This window comes from Triturus cristatus, chromosome 5_1 (genome assembly GCF_964204655.1).
Source record: "Triturus cristatus chromosome 5_1, aTriCri1.1, whole genome shotgun sequence".
In the NCBI taxonomy this organism is placed as follows: Eukaryota; Metazoa; Chordata; class Amphibia; order Caudata; family Salamandridae; genus Triturus; species Triturus cristatus.
The window spans coordinates 449,369,481-449,389,003 of NC_140587.1; the positions used below are offsets into that span (position 1 = coordinate 449,369,481).

General features: G+C 43.6%; 1 protein-coding gene across 1 annotated transcript in view; it reads right to left on the reverse strand.

Annotated features, from left to right (window-relative positions):
• TMEM67 (transmembrane protein 67) overlaps positions 1 to 19,523 on the reverse strand; it is a 1,162,308-nt gene that overhangs the window by 81,352 nt on the left and 1,061,433 nt on the right. The window contains exon 26 of the mRNA XM_085605278.1: positions 3,698 to 3,800. Coding sequence (XP_085461404.1) covers positions 3,698 to 3,800 — 103 coding nt within the window. The remainder of the gene's footprint in view (positions 1 to 3,697; positions 3,801 to 19,523) is intronic.

Consider the following 19,523-nt stretch of genomic DNA (forward strand, 5'->3'; position numbering starts at 1 on the left):
AGGAAGTGTCGGCCGCCATTTTGTCTCTCGCAGTCTGAGGCAGTGAAAAACAAAGGTGGAGAACGTGAAAAGGGGGCAGGTTGGACAGTTCCTGACCCCCTAGCCTTTGTCCGGGGGTCACAGAAGGACCCCCAAGGGTGAAAAAACAATTTTTTTGAAAAAGCGCGGGGTGCGCTTACCGTGCACGCACGGCACGCACAACGCATCGTGGGTGTTCGGTGCGCGAAGCGCACCGAGCGCCCACAGCGCGCGCACGCTGAAAAACCTGAAAAAAAATATTAATAAATATATAACTTAACATTTAAAAAACGTACAAATTGACTTAAAAAACCATAGGTTTCACACACGTTATAGTTAGGAATTAGCATTTAAAAAACCTTGCAAATTCACTTAAAAAACCATAGGTTTCACACATGTTATAGTTAGCTGGACATTTCCCTCGTAAAAAACCAATGAAATTCCCCCGTTATAGTTAGTGCAGGCAACTATAACTCACGCGACCGCAATCCTCTGCTGCTGACGTCAGATATTACATCACTGATTACATATGTGTCTTTCTGAAAAATAAATATTTGTAATATATGTATAGCTAAAGATTAATGGAAGAAGACATGGGTAAATAGGTGTCTAAATACAGTGATGTAATATCTGACGTCATCAGCAGAGGATTGTGGTCGCGTGAGTTATAGTTGCCTGCACTAACTATAACGGGGGAATTTCATTGTTTTTTTACGAGGGAAATGTCCAGCTAACTATAACATGTGTGAAACCTATGGTTTTTAAAGTGAATATACATATATATATATACACACACACACACATATATACACACACACACACTTGAAAAATAAAATATTAACAAATCAATTGTAAAACATTAAAAATACCAATAAATAAAATATTAAGAAAAGTAAATCCCCAAAAAGACATTTACTAAAAATATTATAAAATTTAAAAAATGGGAAAAAATATATATAAACACACACAAAAAGTATAACATTAAAAAAATTGAAACATTGGGAAAAGTAGGGAAAGCGTTGTACTCCAGAAGAGTAAAATTTACTATTGCCATTCCAGTCTGTGCAATAGTAGGGAAAGCACTGAACACCGGAGGGGTAAAATGTGCAATTCCCACTTCAGTATATGCAACAGTAAGGAAAGCGTAGGCTTTCAGAGGGGTTCAATTTACTACTCCCACTCCAAACAGGTCAACAGTAGGGAAATTATTTAACTTAGGAGGGAATACGATTTACTATTCCACCTCCAGTCTAAGCAACAGTAGAGAAAGAGTTGGACTTCGGAGGGGTAAGATTTTCTATTCAGATTCCAGTCTGAGCAACAGTAGGAAAAGTGTAGGACTTCAGAGGGATACGATTCACTATTCCCACTCCAGTCTGTGCAAAAGTAGGGAAAGTGTTGGACTTCGGAGGGGTTACATTTACTAGTCCCACTCCAGTCTAAGCAACAGTAGGGAAAGTAGTTCACTTCAAACACATTACATATTTGAATAACCCTATTCATTTAGAACAAATATGAAATTCTTAATATGAACATTATTAAGAACTGTTTATTGTACTGATCATAATTTGTTTTAAACTTATTTTAGTACCACAAGTGATGGTAAAACAGAAACATGATAAACTGAAAAAGGAAGACCTAGATGAAAGTGATTTGTCTATGTTTATGCGAGTGACATCACCTGCTCTGCAGGTTTAAATGCGGGAAAAAATGCCACATTTAGTTAGGTTGACAAAGGCTGTGGGCAGCCAAAACGCGTTCCTATACTATTGGCAAGAGCTACAAATAAAATGGATATTTCCTACGGACTTGTGTGCGGGTTTTCTCTTAAGTGGAGGAAAGTTTGTGCAGTTTTAACAAGGCGTTTGTGGTATTGCCTCTTTTCTGCACCACCGATGATTTGGATGCAAGCAAGCAAATCTACTAACTCAGAAAGACACAGACACACACACACATGATTACACAATTTGGATAATACATTATCAGTTTAGAAAAAAAGCAATTTATTTATTACTTACTTAAGTTTCCACACTATACCCCTACAAGCATATCAGCACACACTTAAAAAATAACTAAAATAAATACGTATAACACAATTACCATAACTGATAATCAACTAATTAATTACCAATTAGGAAGTATGTGTTAATTATTACTTATCGTCCCATACTATACCCCTACAGACCCGGCAACCCACAACTAAAATATAACTAAAATAAATCAGTATTACATAATGTAAATAATTATCAATTATATAATTATAAATAACTGTTAATTATTACTTAACTTCCCACTCTATGTCATTAGAAACCCAGCAGCCCACACCTTAAATATAACTAAAATGTAAAGCTATTACACAATTTACATATTATCAATTAAATAATTAATAAATCAATTGTTAATTAATTATAACTTAACTTCTCACCCAATACCCCAACAAACCCAGCTGCCACACCTAACATAACTAAAACAAAAATAGAATTATTACACAATTCCAATAACTAATCAATTAAATAATGAATAATTAACGATTACCTAACTTCCCACCCTATACCCCTACAGACCTATCAATCCACTACAACACTATAAATTACTATTAGCGATCGAATTAAAAATCACTTAAAATTACAAGCTAGATTACAAAATATTGACAATTATACAAACAGTAATAACACATAACATTAATATATGAACTAAAACACAATAAGATAATTAAAAAATGAAATGTTTTACAACTATATTAACAACAATACTCTTAACGATATTACTTACCTAAAACAAAAATATGTTCTTGCTAACGATATTTCTGCATCACAATATTTTGTATCACAATATTTTTCCCCAAATATTTCTGTCTCCCGATATTTACAACTCAATCTTTTACCCAAGTCTTTAAACCTGAATGCTTTGGGACAGACACATAATTTTTGTGTGAAAATGCTCACACAACTCTCACAGAGAATAATCTCTGGATCCAGACCAAAGACATGGAAAAAAGGGGACTGATGTTGATGCGCCAGGGTAGGTGCTGTACGGCATTTGGCATTGTCAGGCATCACTTCTGGCATCGAAGCCAGTGATCCCTGCCAGCATCTTGGCGCTTTGAAATTTCCGCATCCAGTCTGACTCCAGGGATTATTCAACGTGTGAGGAACCTGCATGTTGTATTATCCATCAGAATTATTGTGCTAAGATATGTGGTCATATTGTAACTATAAACTGTTGCTCTTCAAAACACTCCATGATAAACAAGCCCCTAAATGTAGGCATTTTGAGGGAACATTAATAGTATGTGTAACCTTGAGGGGAAGGGAAAGAGTTATGCAGCAATGTCTTAAGGATTACATGTAGACTCTGAGTGAAGTAAAGTAAGGAAATGTAAACCAGTCAGATTTAATTAACAACGGATCTGTTTTAATAATTTTTTATTCTTAGCTCAAACTAACCAACAATACAACGTAAAAACAGACAATAATGTTTCATAGTAGGTATTCTACTTTCAGTAAACAGATGTGATTCATCTAATGCTATTTTTTTTATTCTAGCACAACATTTAAATTAACAAACTTTTGTCCTACTGATTGTGAAGCATATACAGTTACTGACAAAAAACACTGCATGCATAACCTTCCACTTCATAGATCTCACTATGTATAAAAAAAATCAGGGATCATCATACCATTATAGAAGATGCTTTTGTCATAAGGTTCCATGAACTCCATCCCAAGAATTTTCTCAAGCCAAAGTTTTTCCTTTACAATATAATCCATTTCCTTATGACTCTAGGATACAAACAGAAAAATATGAAAAACCATAAACCAATTCCTCAAAGACCATGAGTGTGGAGTGTCCAAAAGAACAAGTTACTTACCCTTGGTAACGCTCTCTGGTGGATCTAACCACAGTTTCCTCACCTTTAGAATATCTTGAGGGTGCCAGACAATTCTGATGATTTTAACAGATTTGCTATTATGCGCTGGTAGATGGCATAATGCGGACCCAGGTCTAATTCGTTCCACACTAGAAGAACCCCTGCACGATGATAGCAGTTTCTTTCTTGACTTTGACTGCACCCTCAACCACAGAGCCCAACAATAGTCAGTGATACCAGTGTGCACATCCCTAGACTGGGATCTTTTTAGATTGGAATGGAGACCATTCCACAGAACGGAGAGGCTGAAGGGCAATGAGGAGTCTGCTGTTAGATAGTCTCTCCACCAGCAACAGCAGTACCAAAGGCAAGAAACGTGTTTTTCTGATGGACATTTTTAAAAGCAGATTTCTCAACTTTAGACTATATATCAAAGCAGAACATCCCAAGGGGGTGGACCTGAGGAATGGTTCATATTACAAAGTCCTGCAGGTCAGAATGGGTGAAATGCCCTTCCAGGCTGTAGAGGAAATAGAGCTTTGTGAACGTGTGTACTGATGCCCATGTCTCAGTCTAACAGCTGTCAAGAACAGGCACTCTGGGTGCCAATGTAGTGGAAGCAGTATTGGACCTGATGGAATGGCCGTCAATCCCTAGGTTGGAGACTACTTCTTGGTAAGTGAGTAGCACATGTGTTTAAGTAGAGGACTGTCCATCTTGATAAAGGCATTTTCTGCATTGTCTTAATTATTTTTGCCCAACAGCACCCCACAAAGAGCTGACTGCCCACCCAAAGGTTTCTGGGGCAATTCAGTGAAAAGCTTAAAGTTTAAATAGGGTCCACCCCTCTTCCGCAGGGTCGGGTTGGGAAAGAAACATTGGAAGAGACATGTATTGCCAAACTGAAAAGATGCAATAATTTTAGGTGAAAAGGCAGCGTTGGTCCGCAGTACCACTTTGTTTGGGGAAAGGTGGCATAATCCGGCTGCAACAAGAGAGCTTGATGAGCCAAAGTCAAGGAAACCAGAAACACAGTCTTTAGAGTCTGGAGACGTACTGGAAGCAGTGTATGGGTACGAATGGCATGTACATGAGTAAAGTGAGAACCAAATTAAGACTCCACAGTGGCATCATAAAGATTTTGAAGGAAACATGAGTCAAACCTTTTAAGACCTTGTCATAACAGATGATTTGAACAAGGATGACTGCTCTAGCACACGTCAAAAAGGGCTGACAAATAACATTTGATAGTAGCCACAATTCCTTGCTGGGCTAGGGATAATTGAAACAAGACACCAACAGTTTGGTCAGTAATTTGTTGTGTATTGTAGGTGCCACACCAGGCTACAAGCTTGTTGCAGAGCCATGCATAAATATTCTTTGTAGAGGGATACCATGCAGAAAGGATAACATCTACAACCTTGGAAGGAGGCTCAAACACAGTCAACTGGTGCTGCTCAATCTCCACACAAAAGAGGTGCAGATTGCTTGGGCTCTGGCTATGTCACGCTGCTGGAACAGAATATCCTTCCAAAGCTGTAGCCTGATTGAAGGACAGATACTCAAATCTCCAGAAGTTCTGAGTAACACACTCTCCTTGCCCAATCCTGAGTCACTAGGATGACCTGGGCTTGGCCGTTCCTGATCTTCAGAACTTGGGGCAGGAGAAGCAGTTGGAAAGTCATACAAGATCCTAAGCTCCACTCTAACCAGAATTTATCTCCGAGAGAGAGGCTTCTATGAAAGTCCAAAGTGCAAACATTTTGACGTTGCATGTTCTCTGCGGTAGAGAAAAGATATAACCAGAGTTTTCCCCTGCCCTACCTCTGAGTGTAACCACCATTCGTGATCCAACAGGAACTGCTGGCTGAGCATGTCTGCCCTGGCTTTCAAAGATCCCATTAGGTAGTTCATGATCTGTGACATGTCCTGGAGCACCTATCATCTCGAGAGACGAAGTGCCTGTTGGTACAGCACCCAGGACCCCAACCTGTCCTCCTTGTTGCAGTACCACATGGCAGTGGTGTTGTCTAAGAGAAAATTAACCAGCCTTCCCTTGATGGATGGCAGGCTGGCCTTCAGAAGCAGGCGAAAACATCCCAATCAAACAGGTTAATATAAAGACTGACCAGGCATAGTCGATAAGCTGGATGCCAAGAGGTCCAAAAGCCAAAAAGCCACTCACAGGAGATCCAGGTCTGAAGCAGAAACATCTGGATCATAGCCTAAATTTCCTGGACTCGTGATGGAGTGGGGGCCCAAAACTGCACAGTATCCAGCAGAGCTCCAATGAAAGGGAGTGTCTGCGAAGGAGTCAGGTGTGACTTCGACATATTGATCATGAACCCCAGCGATATAGACAAATACAACATTATATAGAGAGCACGAAGGCGTCTTGGTGCTGTCACAGCTAAAGAAGACTGCACCTATCACTAATTCAGACAATCAATTGAAACAATCATGTTTTCAGTTGCTACCTGAAAGAGGAGTGGTTTGCCAGTGCATGCAGGCCATAAGGCCGAGCGTTCCAAAGATCAGAAGATTCCTAAAAGATCTCCCACCTCAGTGGCACCGGTTTATTCTATGTACAGTCAAATTATTCCTGAAAGCTGATCTTAAATCCTTCTGGGGCACATACCACTGAAATTGTGCCTCAAGATACTTGGAGTTCAAATTATTTACCACTTTATGTGCTATGCATTGATTTGAACATGGCTCACTTCCTTTTGGGTATGTCTGGTATCAGGTGAGCCTCTACATTTGGACTACCTGAAGTCTTTTCACAGCAGATGAATTAATACCTAGGTAAAGGACAATAAAGTAGTCCAGTCTTGATAAAATTAGTGCTGATCCAAAGATTTTCAGAGAAGCCAAAGGAATGTAAGGAATGTTTCATGAGCACATGACAAGATATCAGAATGTTCTTGTTTGATTAAAGTAAGAGTTGTCAAAGCCTACACCTAGGTTTCTCGCTGATTTAACTGGGGCTGAAAGAATACCTTACTCCAGAGGCCACCAAGAAGTGGACCAGATGTTTACTTGACTTCCAAAAATAAGAACCTCTGTCTTCTCTGCATTCAGCTTCCGACAGTTGTCACTCATCCAAACGCTGACCTCTCGCATACAGTTTTGAAAACTAGTGAAGGCCCACTGGATATTTTCAGTTATAATGACAACATTCTTAATGTCATCTGCATAAGAGAGGACAGTTGAACCAAACGATCTAATCAAGGATGCTAGAGGAGAGATGTATAAACTAAACATGGTGGGGTTCAATGAAGAGCCTTGTGGCACCCTGCCAGGTAGAAAGAGGGTTTGGAGCAGTATTGATTGCAAATCACTGTCTGTGACCTACCCAATAAAAAAGATTGTAACAGCTGCAGGACTTTGCTATCTGGGCAGCATGTGTCACTAACAAGGAGCAGCTCACTGTGTCAAACACCGCTGAGAGATCTAGTAATATAAGCACATCTGAGCTGCCCTTTTCCACAATGCTTCTGATATGGTCACTGGCCGGTACCAGAGCTGCCTCCATCCTCTGGCTACTTCTAAATCCAGATAGCAACTGATCCAATAAGCTATGCTTGTCTAGCACAGATGACAGTTCCATATTCAATGCACTCTACAAGATTGTTGCTGCTAAAGGCAGTTAAGAGATACGGCAATCGTTTTTAGAATCATTGGGCTAAGCAGATGGTTTATTAATAAGAGGAATTATCCTTGCCTCCTTCCAAATACTAGGAAATACACCAGCATCAATAATGATGTTTATAATCAGTGTAAGGCACTTAGCAATAATCTCAGGAACCGGCTGTAGAATGAAAGGCAGACAAGAGTCAGAAGAAGAAACCCAATGTAGTCATCAAGACGGACTGAATGATTTGTTGTTCTGTTAGTGGAGAACATTTTTCTAGCTCTGAAGAATTCTTCAGAATTGTGGTGATCTTAGTTTGGTATAAGTTAGCTAGTTCACCACAGAAAACCTGAGTGAATCCTTTATGAGGAGAATGAACCTGTTTCAAAAGAAGCGTAACTACAGAATAGAGCTCCTTAGTAGGTTTCCAGTGCTAAAATGAAAGTAATTAAATGTATTCCACACATGCATAAGGCTGCCAGATAGGTGAGACTCATCAAACAGCCCATGGACCTCATCAAAGCATGCCACTAAAGCACATCGCTAGTGACGCCCATGTCGCACCCTGACAGACGTCCAGGACAGGGACTCTGCCAGAAAAAGCAGTGGTTGCAGCCTTGACTCTAGTTGAATGAGGACGCAACCTTTCAGGGGTTGCTTCTTGGCCAGTGCACAGCGGATTTTGCTCTAGAGTACGATCCATCTAGAGATGGTCCTTTACAACATGGTCTTTCCTTTCTTTGTTCCAGTGAACCCAATGAAGAGTTGATTGTCTACCCGATGCTCCTAAGTACAATCAATGCAAAAGTTACTTACTTGTGTAACAATATATCTGTAAGAGACATTAGTTAGTGATAGATTCCTTACCTTGAAATATCCCCAGGCGTCAGACTGGATCCGGAAAGTTTTTGTCAGCAGTACCCCTGCGCGTCGGTAGGCGTCGTTGTATGGCTCCGCATATGTCGCTGGCGTCGTAGCCGCCGAGATTACGTCGTCAGAGCTACTTAAAGTGGAGGCTATTTTCACCACATTTAATGGTCCAACAACAGATGGAACACTGGGAGTCAGGGAGAGATGTAAATCTCGGTCGGGTCTCCATCGATTTTTGAAAAGTTCGCACCTTTATCCATCAGGGATATTCAGAAGTCCCTGATGTCAACTAAATTAGGCTCCCCTTATGATCCATGTCCGGTGGCGGTTTTAAAACTAGCCCCAGAACCCATTGTTATAACGCTTACCGCTATGATGAACGCGATGTTCAAGGAAGGATATTTTCCTAAAGCCTGGAAAATCGCATCAATTTTACCTCTACTCAAGAAGCCTAACCTGGACCCGAAGGATCCTAATAACTTTCAGCCCATCTCGCGTATCCCTCTGCCAGCCTAACTGGTAGAGAAAAGCATGAATGCACAACTAAGCACATACCTACGAGAAGCGCAAGTATTGGATCCAACTCAATACGGGTTCAGAGAGGGTCACAGTACGGAGTCCGCTTTCTTAAAATCCACAGAGGAAATCAGGGCCGCACTTGACCAGGGAGGTAAGGCCGCAATGATTATGTTGGACCACAGCCGGTCCATCAGCAAGTCATGATGGACCTGTCAGCGGCCTTTGAAACGGTCCATCATGACTTGCTGATGGAAGGAGCGAAAAGCGGACCCCGAGGGAGTACGCGTGGTGGTGAGACCCAAAGACTGGGCCGTAGCCCGGGAGTCCTTAAAGCGTTCCAGGGTGCTATCCACCTTGTCACCATAGAGGCGCGTGCCATCAAAGGGCATGTCCAGCAAGGTATTCTGGACATCCCCTGAGAAGCCAGTAGTTCCAAGTCAAGCGTAACGGCGTAGCGCCACCGTTGTGGAAAGTGCCCTGCCGAGAGAATCGCCCACAACGGATGGTAAATTTAGCAGCATCTCGTCCCTCGGTAATGGCCTGGGAGAGAACCGCCCATGCCTCCACAGGGCACTGAGGCAGCACCTGTGCCACGGTATCCCACACAGAATGGGAATAGCGGCCCAAAAGGCACGCAGTATTCACCGCTCGAAACCCGGAACTGGTAGAAGTGAATTTATTTTTCCCAAACTGCTCCAGTTTCCTAGATTCCTTGTCCGGAGGAGCAGAAGGGAAAGCGCTTGGTGAGGCAGAAGCCTGGACAACCAGACTCTCAGGCATCTGGAGTTGAGTGAGAAAGCTGGGATCGCCCGGCGCCAGGCGATGGCGGTGTGCCACACCCTTGTCTATAGGAACCCCTGTGTTAGGTTTGTTCCAGGTGCTCAACAGTATATCAGTAAGCGCCTCATTGAAGGGCAGCAACGGCTCCGCAGAGGAGGTCTATGGCTGCAGCACCTCGGTCAGGAGATTGGTCCTGATAGGTACAGAAGGATGCTCGAGGTTAAGAGCCTCAGCAGCTCGACGCAACACCACTGAAAAAGTCCCAACCTCCTCCGTAGCCATGGAAGAAGGGGACAGTGTACCAGGGTGTGGAGAGAAGTCGAGATCCACTGGACCCTCCATGTCGCCTTCCCATTTAGGCTCATCCTCGCAGTGAGCAGCAAGAGGGTCCTCAGACCCCTCCCAGTACTCCCCTTCATCAACCGATTGGTGAGGAGGCCAGTAAGGAAATGAGAAACTCCCCACCAAGAAATGGAATTGGGGGGTACGATACCAGTCCCAGTTCGGCGCCGTTCGGCGTCAGTGGCGACGCTGCACCCGGCGCCGTGCCCTGGTGCCGGCGTAGCCGAGGCCAAAGGCGGCTGCACGGGGGCAGACCCACCCAACGGGTCCGCGGGGCCCAAAGGCGCTCCGGAGGGACCCGATGGGGCAAACAAATGGCGCAAGGCCGACACGGAGGCCTGTACCTCATCCGAAGTCACGTGCGGTCACAGAAAGGGTGGGTAGGCCGCAGGCAACAACGGAGGATCCAACGGAGCCGTGGGGGAGTGACCGCCCGCCCCCTCGACCACGTCCCGCGACCGGCGAGGGGTAGAGGAAGAGCGACATCGCTTCTTTGTCTTTTTATGGTGCCTAGATTTACCTGTCCCTGATTTTGGCGAGTGATGCTGATGGCTCCGCAACTGGTCTCTTGACCTCCCACGGGAGCGGTACCTCGATCGGCGCGGAAACGATTGCCGGACCTCCAACAACTTTCGGGAACGCTCCCACAAAGCTTTCGGCGCCATGGCCCAACAATCGGGGCACGCCCATGACGTGCCCCAAGCAGAAGAGACACACGTCGTGCGGGTCCGCTACCGATATGTTTCGACGGCAATCCCTACGGGACTTAAAACGGGGCATCCCTACTGCACCAGGAGTCAAGTGCTCGACAAAACAAGTTGTCAGAAACCAAGTTAAAACGTTTAACTAGGGGTACCGCTCTCTCTTGGATCTGCGCTGCTGCGCGGAAAAAGGAAGAACTGACGTCAGCTTGGGCGAGTCTAAGTAGCTCCAACGACGCCATCTCGGCGGCTACAACGCCAGCCACATACGCGGAGCTGTACAACGACACCTACCGATGAGCAGGGATACTGCTGACAAAAACTTTCCGGATCCAGTCTGACGCCTGGGGATATTCTAAGGTAAGGAATCTATCACTAACGTGTCTCTTTCAGATCTAGAATGACAATGCTCCCTTTGAGTCCAGGCAATGGAGTCTCTCCTCCTCTTTGGAAAGGTGAGGCGGACTAAAGAAGGTCGGAATGTGTATTCTGCTGAGTGACGTGGAACGGTGTCACCACTTTCTCCGATGTCAAGGTGCATAGGTAGCACACAAAGGCCTGCACATGTCATATCAAGTGCAGTGCAACGTCGACTCAGGGACATGGGTGCCACCTGATGGCATGTATGTGTACTGCTGAAGGTTTTTTGTATCCAGTCTGACGTGTGGATGATGTGAGAAGTTGGCCTGATATATGCTGTCCACTAGTTATAGTGGGCACCCTGTATCAGTCCAAACAACCCCTTATGGTGAATAGGTTAAAAACAACCTTTATTGAAAGCTATCCTAGTGGTAGCTATGGAGAGCAGCCTTCAGGCTAAGTCTTGAAGGAATGTAAAGCAGCTTGTTTTACCAGTCTATAATCTCTTGAATGACCAAATGAAAGGACAACCACACCAGGTATATATTTAAAATATATGTATTTAAGATAACACACACCCCTCTATTCTCTTTATGAGACTGGAGTTGGAAGTACTTAAGTTACAAGATAGCAATCAACACTAATAGCACAAATACACGTTTGGGCCCTAGGGGTGTACCAAACCATATACCAATAAAGTGGAATAAGAACCACGAATGAACTAGACACAAGGCCTAGAGCCTGTAGAATCGCTGGGACCCCAAGGAACCACCCAAGGTAGTGACACAGGGGACCCAAGGGGGCCGTGTGCAGTGTGTGAACACAGCCGCGGGTTCCCATTAGCTTCTATGGGCAATGTCGCGGTTGGAAATTTAAACATTAGGGACACTTAGAAATGAGTCAGGACCAAACCCTTTTGGACTTAGGAAGTTCTAGGGCTAGCACCTACAGGAGCACCGGAGTACTCGTGTTACCTCACCCAGGGGAGCCGGATGCATAGGTGTCTTTTGGTGTCGGGTCGCGGCGTCGATTTCAATGGAAGCTGGCGAAGAAGTGCAGCTGCTGTGAATAGAAGTGTCCGAAGCGATCAAAGCCTGGATCTAGGATGGAAGGAACCTGAAAGCAGAGGGGACAGAGTCTGGGTCACTTACCAGTACCCAAGGGCACGATAGACCAATGCCCACAGATGTCGGGTGCTTCAGGTGAGTTGACAACTGTCTTGACTCTTCAGCCACGAGGTCCAGGAGGCGCTGATGACGACCACGAGCTGGATTCGAGCTGTCCCACGAAGTCTGTCGAGTGCTGCAGTGTCGGCGACCATATTGGACCCAACAAGCCTTGGCAACGGCACGTCACTTGGAATCAGAGAAAAGACGGCTTTGCAGACCAGCAAGGTCTGGGGGACTCACCCAGCGAGGGTAAGTCGGGGCACGTCTGGAGCAACCAGGAAAGCCCAATCAGAAGAGGAGTTGCCTTCGTGGGGACCGACTAGCCAACGGGCTAGCGATCGCGAAGGAGCCTCGAGCGGTCGCACTGGAAACTGGCCCACGGGTCACTCGTGGAGTGGAGGCCAGCAAGCTTCGGTGCAGGAGATGCTCAAGGCTGGGGCTACTCGGAGCACAAAGCACAACTTCGAGGAAGACCAGGAAGATGATGTTGCTGCAAAAGTTCACAGTGTCCAGGGGTCACGGTTCCACTTCACCCACGATAGCCACGGCCTCAGCTTTGCTGTGGACTCAGGGAAGTCTGGAAATCCACCTCTGGTGATGCAAAGACTTCGGCGTCCAGTGGGAGCTCCAGCGATGCAGACCGGTCAGTTGCTTCTTTGGTGCCTGCCAAGCAGGGGAGTCACTCCTTGACCCCAAGGGAGATTTCTTCAGTCTTCTAAGCAAAGTAGAACGTCAAAGGTCCAGGATATATTTTGCAGAGTTTCGTCCAGGGTAATCTAAAGTCGCAAGGACTGGGTTCCCATACTTATACAAAGTTTGGGGGTTGGACATACTCTAGGGACCCACCTATGGGAGGGTTTGGAAAGAGGGGTGGTTACACCCATTTCCTTTGTCCAATTTCGCGCCAGAGCAGGGGCAGGTAGCCCCTGCAACCGGTTTGAACTGGACTATGCACAGGGACACCAAGTGTGCCCCCAGTGCAGGACCTCAAAGCACCAGAGAGTGCTCCCGCCAAGCCCCAATACACATCTGCCTGTCTGGGGAGGTGGTTACACCTCCCTGGGACAGGAAACCTATTGTCCAGGCTTCCCCTGCTGGAGTTTCGGTCAGCAGCAGGAGTCTGTGGCAGAGGCATCCATTTTGCGATGCCAGGGCTGTAGAAAGTCCTACCGGGTTAGACCAGTGTGAACATGTCTCTCCCTCTATAAGGGTGGAATGCTAACGCCGCCACCAGACCACCAGAACTGGCGGGGGGGGGGGGGGGGTAGTATTCCAAAGCGTTTGACACCAAACACGACATGTTTCCGTGCAGCTATCTCAAAGTTAGCATTTACCGCGAGGTTCTAATGCACTTAACAGTATATGGTCAGGCTGCACCACAAACAGCATCAGAGGAGGTACTCCGAGCGCTGCAGAGTGGCTCTGCTCATGCAGGGGCACCCTCTCACATAAAAACCAAGCACTCTGCCTTCAGGATTGTTAAGGCCTGCCATAGGAGTGACTTATAGGTTTTAAATGTGTGTGCAATGGTAGTGATATAGGTAGCCTATACCACTGTAAGGGGTGCAAGCACCACCTTACCCAGGCTGCAGTAGCAGACCTGTGGTGTCATTTTGGAGTGCTTCCCAGGGATGGCATAATACATGCTTCAGCCCCTGGTAGGTCTCTGAGGTACCTATGCCCTAGGTACATAGAATACTATATACTAGGGGCTTATAAGGCACTTCAGAATCCAATTAGAAATGTACCTAATGTACATGGAAACCATTTTAGAGAGGAAGCAGCTAGGCTGGGGTCCTGATTAGCAGGGCCACAGCCAGACTAAGGACGAAAAACAGTGAAACACCAGCAAAAAGTGGGGGTACCCATGTGAAGCAGATCCTACTCTCCTACAGATGAATATTCAAAAGGTGAGGAATCTGTGGATAGAAGTCTCTAACAGAAGTGGTATATACTAAAAGCGCAGATATAAATTCTTTTTATCATTGTCTTTAACATCACAAAGATATCTGAGGCGTGTTTTGGAACCAAATAACATAGCATAACAGGACTCAAATATTTCTTGCATACAAAACTTGAACTTGAGAAAGGTGTGTAGTGCACTTTATTGTAGATATTGTAATGTTCATGTATGAATTGTACTGAAAATACAACAGATCCAAATACAATTTAATTTCAAGAGATTCTAAAAAATGTTTGAGTGGCATTTGTCTTTGTGAAATGTGCACACTGGATCAAGTACACGTACTTCAACGCATGACTCAGTTGCATACAAAACTACCAACCCCCAAACCGGCTCTTCTTGTTTTGGGTATTTGGCAGTTCATATTTTCTGCCCAGACAATTGTACTGTGCAGGGAGAAAATGTTAGTGTGCTATGAAGACTTCTATTTAATGGTGTCTATTTGCAGACAATCAGCAATCAGTATGTCCAGCAATCGGAGACAGGCATAAGCAGTCATCAAATATGAAGATCATGGAAACACTATTCTCTTAGATCTTAGAAAAAAAATATCTAGATCTGTTAGAGCTTATATATTATTTACAAATATATGGCAGATGACAACACACATGAACAAGAGTACCAAGCTTTGTTTTAGTGTACCAATGAGGGATGTCTTTCAACAATTAGGTACCTGATGTACTAAAGGACATGTCTCAGATTCTGTAACGTGAGCTATGTAGCAATAGGTCACAGCGTAAAATCTCCAGTCATAAGCAGAACAATATCTAATGAATATTAATTAGCCTGGTCACTATTTGTTAGCCCTCCTGTAACTGCCTACAAACAAAGGGAAGGTGGCCTGCAAGGAACAGCAGACCACTATGTCTGTGTTTGCACGGGCAAACAGGGACTTTTTTTTTTAACAGCAGCCTGTGTTCATTGAAAGAACTGGTGCTGCTATAAAAAAAAAATATATATATATTTTGGTTTGGGAAATACAGCTGCCAAAGTCCCCCAACAGGGTTCACAAAAGGGCAGGTGTCCATCAGTTACTAGCTACTCTGAGGTGTCGGTAGCTGATCAATAGTTGTTGCAAATGGCAGAATATAGCACCCAAGCCAGAAGTGATTGAGCACTCTCAGGATGAAGTGTGGAGAGCTAGCAACCAGTGAGTCTAAGGGCATCCAGGATTGCAGATAAGTGGACACAGATGCCTGCGCTCGTGTAACAAAGGCTTTACAGAGCAGAATGGTGAATGAGTGGCTTCGAGAACGAGTTGAGGAGGCTGAAAGGATATTCAATGAGAATTTAACTTTGTACTCTGGTGCACTGAGTGGAGGTCCCACCCCCAGAATTGGATCTACGTGTGAAAGTGTAGAAATTGGAAAAGCTCAGGAAGAGCGAAGTCTCTAAATGGTAGGAGTGTAAATCACTCCAGAAATATTTAGAAACAGGTAGCATTCAAAGAGGTTTACATATATTAATAGCCCCGACATATGAGAATCCGGATCTTGACATGCTTCGAGAATGGGCTAAAAATAGCTCTGAATCCTCTAGAAGAATGATGACAATTTTAAATAAATATGCCAGAACAGATCGTGATAAAATACTGGAAGAGACACAAACATTTCAATAGGAGTTGAGCTAGCATGCGGAGAAAGATGGCCAAAACCATGATAAAGAAATGAAAAGCAGACTACAGAAATATGAACAAGGAATCAAGGACCGCAAAACTATAAAGTTTCCAAGAGACAACATTGACTACCAAAGGGGGCAGATATATACATTCTCACGCAGATTTGACAACCTGCAATGGCAGGAACTATCAGAAAAAACAGCTAATATTGTGCAATCGTTAAATACCAGGACCAGTTCTGAATTCAGTTCTGAGGTGGAAAAAGACCCAGAGGAAGTCAAATCAGGCGGAACAGGGTCCGTCAGAGACATTCCCACAATGTTGGAGGAACTCCATTTTTTGAGGTGGGATCGAACATTGAATTTAAGGCCACGTACCCAAAGAAAAGAATAAAATGGAAACGGGGAAGGCAAAGAAGGAAACAATGCAGTGGGACCCAGATCTGTGTCAAAAACAAGACAGACCTGCCAGAACAAATGATGGATGTGGAGAATACCCAAACTATAGTAAATCTCACAAACATAGAACTAACAGGGGAAGAAGAAGCAATACTTTTCCTTGGTCTCAACTATTATATCCCTACCAATTTTTTCTTTACAATGGACAGACCCAAATACACTTTTTCAGATTTATGAGTCTGTTAAAACTTCAAAAGTACTTTGCCACCAAGGATATCATAAAACCGCACTCCACCAGTAGATGTGATATAGTCACTAGCAATCTGGCAGTGGCTGATATGGAACAGTTGCAAGAACTGGATCAATTGGAGAAAGAAAAGGAAGGAGAAAGCCCAGTCACTTCAACCTTAGAGGCGGCAGATTAACTTGGTGTAGACATCTATGGAAGTGTATCTACTTCGTTTAAACCCAAATCTGTATTTTTGCCCATCTCATCAAGAGATTCCCTGGAAATCTTTCCTGATTTAGTAATCAGGAAAGACTGGGAGCTTCAGATATGATAACGCAGCCCAAACGACCCAGTACCATAAGGTGATGGATAAACTGAAATCAAGGAAGGATGTAGTTCTACGTCAATCAGAGAAGAGGGCCAATGTTGTCCTATGGCCCTTGGATACACAGCACAAGCAAAACAACAACTCAGTGATCTAAACTGTTATTGCAAGATCTCCCAAACAAACATTAGGGAAGTTAAAGATAACTATTTGAGTGAACTATCTAAGTGGTGAGGAATGGGTCTGATCTCACAGGAGAATTACCTGTTCCTGAGGGTTGACTCTCCAGTGATACCAATATTGTACCTTATTCCCAAGGTGCATAAAAATGCACAGAACCTTCTGGGGAAACCGATAATCTCTGCCATTGTGGATTTATTTGAGAACACATGCCGGTATATTGATAATTTTTTACAGGAACACATTCATTATTTGCTTTTTTTATACACGTTACAGGTGACTTTCTGCGGAGAGTAGATGGCATTACATGGGTGGACTCATATGTCTTTATGACTATGGATGTCTCTTCCCTTTACACTTCTCACCACGATGGCATGACCGCAATGAAGCACTTCCTAGACATAAGACTAACCCATTTACATCACCATACCAAAATGATTTTGGAAACGGCAGAATGGTGCCTGCAAAACAACTTCTTTTTACTTGGTAAAGAAATGTTGGGGCAGGTCAGAGGAATGGCCATGGGCACCTACTTCGCCCCAAGCTATGCTAATTTGCATATGGGATGGTGGTGGGAGCAGGTGCTCGTGGTAGTCTTATCCACAGAGTGGTCCGAAAACGTAGTCCTTTAGACGTGTTTTATAGATGATTTTTTTATTCTGTGGAGGTGCAAAGCAGTGACAGCCAAGTTGTTTGCACAAAAATTCAACATTAACATTTTGAACCTTGACTTCGCTACAAACATTAGCACCACAGAAGTACACTTCCTAGATTTGGCAATTTTTGTGAAAAACAACAAGATTCACACCAAAACCTATAGGAAGCGGGTGGAGGGTAATTATATCCTTCATGTTGGTAGCTTTCACCCAATTAAACTTGAAAACAGCATGCTGTATGCAGAGAACCTCCAGATGATGCAGAACTGCAGTGATGAATTCACATTGGGGGAGGACAAGTAGAACTCCGAGACAGATTTTTTTGCAAGAGCTTACAGCCGTGAAGTGTTAGACAAAGCCAAAAGGGAAGCCAATTTGAAGGAGAAGGACACTGTTGTTTACCAAAAGGAAGATAGTGGGTATCAGTGAAATCAGAATGATCACATGATACAATACGTACCATCAGAAAAGGAGGGGAATTCTAACAAGACATTGGAATTTTATTGAAGTGATCCAGTGATAGGTCACACTGTTCCCAGAAAACCTCTACTCACTTTCGTGCCAAGTCTACACGTCAACAATTGGTAATATGTAGCCCAGAAAATATTAAATCTGAAACTTGGTTGTCAGGGAGCCCAAAGTTCCAACAGTGTCATAGCATGCAAACACGGCCTCAATGTTAAGGAATACACATCACCATTGTTGAACACCCCACTCCAGATTTGCAGCTCTTATAACTGTAGGAGCGATCATGTAATCTATGTCTTGCAGTGCTCCTGCCCCAAAATATACATGGGCAGCACAATATATATGGTACATGTAAGAGTGTTACAACATTTGAGAGCCATTACCAATACAGACAGGAACTATCCAGTTGCTTGTCAAATGCATGAAATACATAATGGCAATGCGGCTGAGCTTGTATACTTTGAAATGGATTCAGTACCCAAAAACAATAGGGGGTAACAGGGAACGCCATTTAAGGAGACTGGACTCCAGGTATATAATTATTCTGAACAGCAAAATTCCGAACTGACTGAATTCCGATGAGGAATTATATGTCCATTTATGAAGCATCTCTACCAATTTTCGTGCTGACCTCCTTTCATCTCGTTATAGCCAGTAGTAAATACACAGATCATATGAATGCACAATCTTAGACACAAGTCTGCACTGATTATTTTGTTTTTTGTTATTTGTTAATCCCTGCTTATGAGCTGTACAACTAAGGTCATATAAGGATGAAGTTTGAAAGATTTCCAACATAATTAAGGTTCAGATGGTGATATGTGATGGTACTAGTACAATCTATGAGAAGTGCATTGCATTTTACTTATACTGTAATCAATAATTAATTGGTACTCAATGTGAAAGTACAAGGACATGTTGAGCTATCCAAAAACCCACCAGGGAAAGAGACACTGTGAACATGACGTGCTATTTAGAACTAATCACACATGGGAACCAATTTAGGTAACAGTTAAATGAGAAAGAGCCCTTTTCACCATTAAGGTCTATAACGACAATCTCAAATTCTGACCATTATTTACTGTATACACTGTTTGTGATATATGTTCATCATTTATTATTTTTATTCACTTATTTAGAATGCACAGAGAGCACTTTATATTAACATGGATTTTGGTGATATTAGTATCTCTTCTATGCCTATGCCACTGTGTATGCAATACGCAGCGGTATAAATGTAAATCAAAATGGCATCTATATAATATGAGTAGGAACAGCCGAAACGTGTCAGGGAACGATAGCGTTAACACTGTGGACCAGGGAATCTTGACAGAAAGAATGCTTAGGCCTTTGAACATTTAGGGGCAGATTTCAGTGAAGGCCGACAGACAAGTATCATTCAGTTACTTCTTTAGCCTGTGT